We start from the raw sequence: 11,069 nt of genomic DNA, 5'->3' as shown, positions 1-11,069 counted from the left end.
TATGCTCATCTTCTCCACAAACTTGTCGTGCTCGTCCTGGCTCTTGGGGAAGTTCTCCAGGTCCTTCTCCAGGCGCTGGATCTGCTGGTTCATGGAATCCAGGTTGCTCTTCAGAGTCTGGGCTGAAACTGAGGGGGAAAAAAATAAAAAAAAGAGTTTATAAAGTGATTCCAGAAAGGGGATCAGAAGGGGAAAAAACAATGTCAGTACAAATAATCTGAAAGAGAATGGTTCCATTAAGTAGATTCATATTTTTCTGAATTACAGCTCGTAAAAAAGTCCTTCCCTTCATAAAAATAAATTGAAAATATCTACTGTAATATACCAGATCATCATATTTAACATTGAAATGTCACCACTTAATTCTACCATTAGTTCAAATTATTCCATTTCTATTTAAATTTATGGTAAAAATTCCAATATTTCTAATATTATTATTTCTAATATTCTTTTAAATCTAATTCAAAGATTAAAAACTAACTGGAGTTCAAAGAGATTTCATCTTCTTAATGCATGTACTTGGTTAAATGAATGATCTTATTAAGGCACATTTCTGTTACAGGAATGATTTAAAGAATAGACATGGGGGGGGAAAACTCAATATTTTTTCTTATATTGAAGTTGCTGTGATTTCTGGGGCCCAGAGCTGTGGTAATAGCAAAGGTAGGTCTGAATAATAAACGCTGCTGATAATCCAAAGGAAGCAAAGGACTCGGAGTACAGCACACTAATTTAAAAAATAAAAGAGGGGACTGCAAAGAGCTCCTGCATGCAGGGTGGGAAGCTATTCTAATGAAAAGCACTGTGCTGCCAATTTGGGTTAAACAGCCCCTAACTGATGCATCCTGTGAGCAAAAACTGACAGCAGCGTGGAGGTGAAGCAAGCCCACAGCACAAAGCAACCCCAGACCTGGATGAAAAGTGACAGAGCCTCAGCACAGAAAGCCCTGGTCCAGCTGGAGAATTAAACCAGCCTCAACTGGAAACATTGACTTGTGGCACAAGCCAGGAGGCCCATTCTGGTTTTTATCCCAAAGAAGAACTGGCCAAGCTCTTCTCTCCAGCCAGAGCTGCCTCTTGCACCCCAGGCTCTCTCCCACTCTTTGTCTCCTCTAGCACAGCTCAGAACTCACTTCTCTTAAGGAAAAGCAGAGAATCCCAAGACCCCTCTGCCCCAGTGCAGCCAAGAAAAGGAGGTTTTGTTGTGTTTAGTGGAAAGCAGTTTGCCCAAAAGTCCCACTAAGTATTTTCCAAAGAAACGTTTATTTTTCTATTTTCTTGCTATTAAAACAAAAAAACACAAAAAGATGCTGTGGATACATGAGATTAAAGAGCAGAAGGAAATTGAGTCACGATGACCTGAAAAACAGCACCTAGGAAATAAAAATCTGGTAAATAAGGCAGCTGTTCCCAGAGGAAAATCAATTTTCTGTTCTCTCCAAGAGAGGACTCACATCAGCTGTAACACTGATTTCACGAGCGTGTTCAAATACATATGGCACCAATGGAGCTGCCTTTATAGCAGCCATTATCCTGATTTTATTTTCAATTTTATCCATTTTATACCGGGTACCAAAGGAACTACTCATCATGTAATCCTAGAATTATAGTGGAAGTTTTTTAAGCTAAATTCAGCTGGGGTGGGAATGTATATTGACCACAGAATCCTTGCAGCTTTTAAATTCACATTTGAGAGTTAACCTTGAAATCAACCACTAAAACACCCTGAATAACACAAATTATCAAAGCTTTTAGGTTCTGCTTGCATTAGTTTAATCGTTTGATATTATGATCAAAGCACCCATTTCTGCTTGAACTGAAGAACTTGAATTACTGTAATATTTTTATGGGCTGTTGTGGAGTTGCAGAGGGGGACAAACAGCGCTGAAGGAAAATGCTGGAAGTGAAAAATAAATGAGGAGGATGCAAATGGTCATTCTGTGCATAAAACAGCAGCTGGCAAGGAAATAGGCAACATAACACAGAGTTTAACTGCTAGCAATTTGAAAATATTTAAATGCACGACCACAAAGCAAGAGTAAAAGTTTATTTTTGTCTGGAATTCAAAAATGCCAAGAAATTCAGCAAGCAATGACAAATAACTGTTGGAGTTTGTGATTGAGATGGATGGAAAACTAAGTTCAGAAAGGCCCAGAGCAGGAGCACACTGGCTTTGAAAGCAGGGAGGAACTCTGTCCAAGCAAGGAGGCTGCAGCCCAAAGCTGTGCTTCCCATAATTAACTTCTGTACTCACACTCAATTAACAAAAAAATGCTGTAGAATATGCAATTCTGTTCACTTTTTTTTCCCCCCCATGCCCAGGCAAACGTACAAGTTTCTGTTCAAATAATTTATGCAGTTGTTGTTCTGCAAGACAAATTTCAAAAGATGACAGAACAGGGAACATATATATATAGACTCTAATAAAATATCTGCATTTCCTCCCATAAACCCTTTTATTAGAGATTTACTACTTCAGTAATGTGCAAAGGAATCAACATGAATACCTTCTACTTTCAGGGAAATTCATGTAAATTCCTTCCAACTCTTGCAAGGTTTTAATTTATGAAAGCATAAATTCTACTTGCAGCAGCACAAAGCCATTTCCTTGAAACCATTTCAGACTGCACACCCTGAACAGCCTGTCCCCTGCACTCCTCAAAGACAGACCTTCCATTTGCCCATCACTCCACAGGAAAATTGGGCATTTAACAGAACTGGTCTCAAAAATGGACATGAAAGGCAGCACTTGGCCTTCAGCAGCAAGGGCTCTTACTGACAAAGCCTCTCTGCAGCAGCCATTCCAACATGATTCCACTTAATGTTGCAGCAGGAGAGAAAAACCAACCAAATCCAACACATAAATAACTGATGGCCAGGCAGGAACATGAGGCAAGTACAGAAAATGAGGAATACATGAAGGAAAAAAAACCCAGAAGCAAAAGTCACCAGAAAAAATGTCCAAAGGTGAGCAGACCCCCCAAAAAAGGGAAGCACCCTAAAGGGTGCCTGGCCATTAATTTCCTTGTATTAGCAAGGATAAAAGGTTGGTTGTTTTTGTCATTTCCAAATGAAAAGAAATCAGCAGCAGTAAAGAACCACCTCAGCCACCCTCACAGGACATGAGGACTCCCAGCCATGGTGGAAAGGCAGCATCCAAGAAATGGGAAAGCTGGAGAATCCCAAAGTCAGACTGATTTGCTGACACAGGGAACAGTGGAGGCAGAGGATGAAAGAGTTCAGGAAGGAAGGATGTGGATTCTTGGACAGCAGGGTCAGAAGGAAGTCAAAGGCAGGAGGCAGGGATGGAATTTTTAAAGTCTGTGAGCACATGCTGATGGGGGGAAGCAGCCTGGAGTGTCCTCCCCAGTCAGCCTGTCTAAAAACCCACATAAACCCCAAATCCCAGATAAGGACCAATCCTCAAGGCCAAAGAGGAAAAAAGCAGCAAAATTTCTCAGTCTGTGCCAGTTTGTGTCAGTCTGACCCTCAGCTCAGCCCTAAGGAAAGGTTGGCTTGCAGACAGACCTGCAGCTCCAAGGTGGGAAGAAATGCAGCACCTTGAATTGTGGACCTCAAACCCTGGTGACAAAAGGGTTCATGACACAGAGAAAAAAGCCAAGAACAGAAGCTAAACTTGTGTTTCAGCTCACTGCAGAGTCACTGTAACACACAGAGCTACCAGGAACAAGGCAAAGGGATGGGGAATTGTCCAGGTGATTCCTGTCAGGGACAGAGCAAGGCAAGCACTTCCATCCATCAACATTGTCTCTGCACAAATACTGAGTGCAACTCACTTCATCATGCATCACTAAATCCTGGACTGATTAAAAGATTATTTTGTATATTATTATTTAATTATAGTAGAAAATCACAGCCACTGCAGAGATGGCACAGTATTATTCTGACATGGAAGGCAATCATTTCCTTCACCTTATTATTAATTGCTCCTCTGAAAAAACCCCTCAAACCAATCCTATCCACCTACTTTGGAGAAAGCCTTGCACAGTCTGCACGCTAAGGAAGGCTTAGTGAGTGCCTGCTGGAGCAGTTCAGCCCCAGAAAAATGCTCCCAGCAGTTAATCTCATGCTGATGGTGAGCACTAGAGCTGGTCCCTGTAGCCAGGCTAAGCATTTTGTATTTACATTAATACAGCAACAGGACCAAAGGTCAGACTAATCCCTTCTAAAACAAGATTGCATCAGACTGAGAGCCCTCCCCACAAGAAGAGGTGAAATGATATATTCTGATTAGGTGCAGTGCCTCTTGCATGAGACATTTAAATGGTCTCTGATCATGATGCAGAGCTGGGATGGCCATGTCCACAGCTGGAAACCACTCTGAAGGGAAAGCCAACAACATCAATTACTTCAGTAAGCAAAGGCAGGGCTGCACCAAGCAAATTAACCCGTGGATTTTTAAGTCTAGACAGTATTTGCACCATAACTACATTGTAAGCATACTAATGACTATTTATTTCTTATTGCTCGAGGGCAGATGGAAAGAGCCTTTCACAAAGGAAGGAGAGGCAGCTTGGAGGGAAAGGGGTGAGCAAGTTCATAATCTGCAGGAATTACAAGCATTGATTACTCAATTCATCCCAAGCAATTTCCTGTTTGTTAAGACAATAAATGTTTAAACACTTCAGGGTCCAAGGGGAAGAACAGCTCCCACCTTACCCAGCTAGAGGAGCTGCCCTCCTCCTCCTCCTCCAAAAACTGGGAAAGCTTTCTGACACAAAGTCCTGGGGCTTAACAACCAGCCCACCAGGCAGAACAGACTTTCTCCCTGACAGAATCTGCCCTGCACATTTGCACCTTTTGGAGGAGAGGAGCAGGAGCAGGTCTGCCCAAATGGCAATGTTTTGTTTGTATCCTATCACTGGCTACTGGGATTTGATCTGAGGAAGATTTCACACACGGACGTGCATTGGCACTTCTGATTTGCATGCTGAGGTTTCCTTGCCCAGCAGAGGCTCTGCCTGCTCCCAGCCCTGCAGGGGAAGGGGCAGAAGGCAGGGACACAGCAGTGCTCCACCTTTGCAGGCTGGGCTCCACCTTTGCAGGCTGAGCTCCACCTTTCCAGGCTGGGCTCCACCTTTCCAGGCTGCTCCAGGACTTTACTGCCCTGGCCAAACAGGCACAGCAGCTGTGCATTGCTGTCTCTGTGCTGCCCACCTGCAGGAGAGCTGAACACAATTCCCATGTAAAAACCCTTTGTACCAAGCCCAGTCACTCCTGGTTTGTTGTTTAAGGAGAGATTCAGTCTCAGGCACTCTGTGTGTGCCACCCTCCTGCTCTCCCTTGGCAGGAGCAGCCTCTCCCCCAACCTTCCACATTTACTCACTAACCAAACTATGCCATAGAAGAGAAGATTTTCAGTTGAACTGCCTTTTCATGCTACAACCACAAATCTTTTAGAAAACAATGTCCCAGTTTTAGAATAAGCAGGAGCACTGGAGCTGCTGGGTGAGAAGAGCTCTGCAGTGCTCTCCTGGCAGTGAGAGAGATCACCTCCAGAGCACTCCAGAAACTTTTGATGTTGACTTAATTACAAATGTCTTTCAAGATCTCAGAAGCTGAGTTCATTTTTAAAAGAGAGCTTACAATTACCAAATCAGGATGTATTAAATGAGCATGCTGGAGCAGAGCTGCTGGCAGGGGTGTAGGACAAATTGCAAATGAAGCAGAGGAGACAAATAAACACAAAGTAAGGAAGGCACAGAGAAGGAGCAGAGCTGCTGTCACACAACCTGCTGCTGAGAGAAAAGCTCACAGAGATTTTGGGCAACTTCATCCAGCTGAGCCTGGCATTCCTGGCTGCCTGAGCCACTTCAGAGGGGCCAGAACCTTCCTCCCAGGCACCAAAGTGCAAATTCCACCACAGATAAGCAGGAGAAGAAAGAACAAAGTGCCATTCTGCAGCTTTTGCTGCTCTCTGGAGGCTTGTATTAAAGAATTCTAAATGGATTACACAACTTAAGACATTTAAAGCAATCTTCACTTCTGAATTGGTTTAACTACAGCCAGAAATTCTTAAATGCTTTAATTTCTTTAATAAGCAACAGCCCATGAGAGTCATTTGGACTGTTCTTTCATTTTGCCCTTGATCCTTCCACTTTAGGGAGAGGAGCAGAGCCTGAAATGCAAACCATACAGAGAGCTGCTTAATGGAGAGTCCAAATTATAACTTCAAAATGTAGCTCCAGAACTCAGAACAAGCAGAGCTCTCCGCAGCATTTATTACACACAGACAGCAACTAAAAAACCCTCAAAGCCTCCAGGGACTGGGAGAACTGACTGAGCCATTCTGCAGAGGGTGAGGCAATCCAGAACCTCAGCCAGGCTCCAGAAGGATCCCTGAGAGAAATTCCTGCCCAGAACTACAGCACAAGAAGCACCTGGGAGCTTTCTGCTTTCCACCACTCACGGGCCAGACTGGGCAAAATCTGCTCCACCAATTTCAGCTGTGCTTTAGAGGTGGAAATGCTGCAGATCTCTCTGCTAAAACCCAGGTTTTTTCAGCTGCAACAAACTATAAAACTTTTGTCTGACAGAAAAACGGCTGCTGCTTATGAGCATGTTTTAAATTGCTGTACTTCAAAGTGACAGTGGCACAGGATGCTTTAAAATATTTCCCCCATTCTAAAATGATGCCATTAAATCACAGTGAAGTACCTGTATAAAATCTCAAAATTAATACTTTATTGCAGTGTTTGTAATAAAAAGTACACACATATTTGCATTCCCCAGTGTTTCAATTGCTAATGGCCCTTCCAGAGAGAAGCCTCCACCATCAGAACCATATGCCTGCAAATGAATGAAATAAATTCCAATGTCCAAGTGACAGATCAGTGCTGTGGTGTTGGTATTTCCACTGCACAGACCTCACTCACCCCCACCAGCACCTTTCACTCCATTTCACTTTCAACACCACTTGACAAGAACTATCAAGAGGCACACCTTGATGTCAGGCAAAGAACTCAGTGTGTTAAGTGCTCAAAACCCCTCATTATTACTGAAAGAGACTAAAAAATACAGATATTGATATTGTATATATCCTCTTTCCCAGTGCATCTCAGTTTGCTGTGGCTGTGCACAGCCCAGTGAGTGCCACTGCTGGCAGGCCAAGCAGGAACAGCTCCATCAGGAATGATATCCAACAGCTAGAGACAGAGCTGTGGCTCATTTCTGGTTTGTTATTCACAGGCACAAGGGCTAAATCACAAACTGGGATGTAAAACTGCTCCTCTTAATATCTAAAATTCAGTTGCTGTTATGAAGCCCATGGCTAACTTATTTTAATCATCTTCATTTTTTGTATGTTACCTGTTTCACTTTTATGATTTCTGAGAGGCTTGGCACTCAGGTGAGCATTAACTTGAAAAATATATTTATTTTCTGAGTTATACTTTTAACCACATGGCTGTCTAGAAATATCTGACTTGTAAGGTACCTCTTGGCTTTGTTTGGAAATTTGACTGAAGCCCAAAAGGGGATGGGAATTTTCCAGGAATTTAATAAAAACTGAGCTTATAAAGTGGTAAGAGCAAATACCATGAAATGCAGCAAGAGGGATAACAAGTGAAGTGAATGAGGCAACAGGGCTGGGTCTGGTTCCAAAGGACAGGAGAAAAGGGGGAAAAAAGAAAAGGGGGAAAAGGAAATCACTGCCATCAAACAATGCACTGCATTGTGAGTTTGGATTGGTTTTCCTTTCACAGTCTGCCTCCAGGAAGAAGAAATGCTTTTCCAATGATCTCTTGATAGTTAATCATTTTGACCTTTGCTTGTATTTTCCAGAATAAAACTGTTCCCTAATTTATTTTTACTTTTCATAAAGCTGCAGGTTGATCTTCCATCTTTAAAAAGATCAACTATTTTATTATACCTAATATCAGATTATTGAAGATTTTAGTACATGCATGGGGAGTTCATCTAATCCCATTGACCTTTTCATATTAAAATCCAGTTTTATCTGTTCTTTGTTAAAAAGTAAAAATAAAAAAAAGAAATCAGCAGTTGTTCAGATGCTGGTTCTTTATTCTTACATGAAAATTAAGCTGAACAGGACTTTTTTTCCTTTTCCATGGAAGTGAGAATATGCAGCCAAGAGTGAAAAGAAGCTGCAGATGCCCAGTGCAGCATTTGGAAGGTTCTGCTCAGCCCAGACCACGAGGCTGCCTCCTGACTAAGAAGTACCAGCATCCATCTCAGGCAATGACACTCCCCTGCCCAGCTCACATTTCCTTATTTAAAATTCATGCAGAGATAATATTGGCTGGGAGATTTCTTCCTATTTTATGAATAACTGATGCCAGCATCCTCATATCCAGCCAATTTATTCCAAAAGAGGCTTCCCACAGGAAAAATAAACCCAACTGTCCGTCCCCAAAACCACTGGTTGATAAAAACCCAAACAATAAATAGGAAGTGCAAATCTCCCCATGCAAAGCACTTCAAATTCCTGCACAGGAAAAGCACCACGTGTGACAGAGCAGATGAGCCTGACAATTACCCAACCCCTGCAGCACCATGGGGAGCAGCTGAAGCAACCTGCACAAATCCCATTTATTCTGCCAAAAACCTGCCTTGCTCCAGAAAGCAAAGAGGGGCTGAACGAGAAGTTTTGGTCATTAAAAATGAACAGCAGTTTATGCTCTGCTAGAAGTCAGTGCTGTTTGTAGGAAATGCAGCTTTTATCTTACAGAATGAACCAAACTAAACTGCAATAAAATCTTTTTCATATGTGTTCTGAGCATCAGAATTATGAGAGGCTTTGCTCCCATTAATATGCTTTCTCTGTTTAGGATGCTACAGCTTAACTAAACTTTACTGACTCTTCCAGTTTCATTCCTCAAGTCAACTTAGAGAACATCAGAGGCTTTGAATCAAACCATAAAAATCTCAAAGCTGCCAGGTCAAGTGTCACCCACAGAAGAAAATTCCTAAAAGAACATCAAAAGTGCCTGGTAAACCAGAAGACTTCACAAAGAAAGGAAGAAGATGATGAAAAGTCACCTCGAGAAAAGAATTATCCAGTGGGAGAAAACAGTTTTGGAATTTAGATAAGATGCCAAACTGCTACTTGCATAAATAACTTAATTAATATGTTAGTCCACAGAATCACAGAATGTCCTGAGCTGGAAAGGACTCACAAGGATCTCTGAGCCCTGCACAGACCCCCAAAAAGCCCAGAGCACAGACTCAGGCCAGTGAACCACCCTGCAGCCAAGTGACACATCTAATATACACCAAACACAGGTTGTGTGCAGGACAAAAACATGGAAAGGTGCATGCAAAGTTTGAGAAACAGCAAAAAAACAAAAGCATGATGAAGACAGACACAGCAAAGTGTGGAGCAGTGTGAGGAGAGAGCATGGCAAAGCTGGGCTGAGGGATGAACTCCCCAGGGCCTCGGGCACACAGGAGCTCTGCTCCCAGCAGACACAAGAACACAGACTGAGAGCAAGTGAGGGCCTAATTAATAAAGATCCAACAGCTAATCACTGCACTGAGGAGAGACATTGACTGATAGCCCTGGAGCAAAGGAGACAAAAAAATTCCAGGAGAAAACCTGGACAGGGCTGGTGGAAATGTGCATCCAACTCCTTCTCACCTCTGTTTTCCTTCATCCTCTTGTGCTCGCCCAGGTATCTATATTTATATTTATATTTATATTTATATTTATATTTATATTTATATTTATATTTATATTTATCTTCTGATGAAATGGACCAATTGAAAGTTTGTGCTATCTTCACCTTCTTCTGCCTCAGCAGAAAGCTCAGCAGCGAGGTTGCCAAGCAGCACAAAGGTGGCCAGCAGGTGAACTCAGCTCACATCCCCAGCCTGCACTGCTGACTGACCAAAAATAACCATTACCTGTGGCCTGTGCAGCCTGGGATTCTTCCAGAGGATGCTGCTTATTTGCATAAATAATAAAGATCAGTATTTACTGTATATAGATACATATTTTATATATTAGGTATTTTATATATTATATTTTATATTTATAAAACATATAATTGCATAAATATTAACAAATAAATAGTATAGCTATTTGTTGTTCTCTCTCAGGAGTGGAAATGAGGAACTCTGTGTGTGAAGGCTCCTTGCACACTCAGAGCTCACTCCTCAGAGGTTTGATGGGACACCCAACACCATCCCTGCACTGCTGGCACAACTCCTGAGCTGTGGCTTTTCAAACACCTCACTGAAATAAATTGCATTATTTTAATACAATTGAAAATTTTTAATACAATTTTAATTTTTTATTTTAATTGTATTATAAAATGTATTATTTTCCCAGCCTACTACAGAAGAAGAGGAGTTGCTCTATTACTGTTTTTCCCTTTTTGTTCTCAGCTCAGTAAACACCAGAAAAGCACAATCCACGTGGATCATCAGTGCTTACAGGTTACATAATCCCACAATCCCAAACGAAATGCTGGGAGCATTTAATGTCAAAGCAAACAACTGCTACCTTCAGGTGCTTTGTCTGCTGCTTACCTTTGCTTGCACTCTCCACGTGCTGCAGCTCATCAGGGAATTTTAAGATGTCCCTGTAATTCTCCTCACAGATTTCTGCCAGGAAATGCAACAGGGTGGTTTTCTGATCTGATGATTTTGTATCTCGAATCTAAAAAATTCAGCACAGGAGAAGACAAAGAGAAAAAAATAAATTCTTAAAACATTTCAATGAAGTGAATATTGCAGACTTCAACTCATTAGCAAAAAGTTACCCACATGGTTGCCTGCAAATAAACAGATTATTTAAAAAATGAAATTTGTTGAATTCTTCTTAATTTAGGACTAGAAGGAATCTACCCTATGATGTATTTTAAGAAATAATGATTAATTTTGATGAGAACAAGATCTGAGATAAAGTTCTGAGATTTTTGCATTGCCAGTTCAGAATCCCCCAGATAAAAAATAGCTGTGGACAGAGATTACACAGAACTGAAATTAGAGCATTCCTCCAGTGCCATAAATGCCAAATCCCTACAGGCATCCCTGAAGTGCTGCATAGCTGGACACTGTGCTAACACTCAGAATTTGCATTCTCA

General features: G+C 41.7%; 1 protein-coding gene across 4 annotated transcripts in view; it reads right to left on the bottom strand.

Annotated features, from left to right (window-relative positions):
• DIAPH2 (diaphanous related formin 2) overlaps positions 1–11,069 on the bottom strand; it is a 172,026-nt gene that overhangs the window by 86,783 nt on the left and 74,174 nt on the right. For all 4 annotated transcript variants that reach the window (XM_059859301.1, XM_059859302.1, XM_059859303.1 and 1 more), the window contains 2 exons: positions 10,513–10,642; positions 5–128 (listed from right to left, as the gene is read on the bottom strand). In XM_059859301.1, coding sequence (XP_059715284.1) covers positions 5–128; positions 10,513–10,642 — 254 coding nt within the window. The remainder of the gene's footprint in view (positions 1–4; positions 129–10,512; positions 10,643–11,069) is intronic.

Source organism: Haemorhous mexicanus, chromosome 14 (genome assembly GCF_027477595.1).
Source record: "Haemorhous mexicanus isolate bHaeMex1 chromosome 14, bHaeMex1.pri, whole genome shotgun sequence".
Classification (NCBI taxonomy): Eukaryota; Metazoa; Chordata; class Aves; order Passeriformes; family Fringillidae; genus Haemorhous; species Haemorhous mexicanus.
The sequence above is the reverse complement of the archived record's forward strand: the minus strand, read 5'-3'. Positions and strand labels throughout refer to the sequence as shown.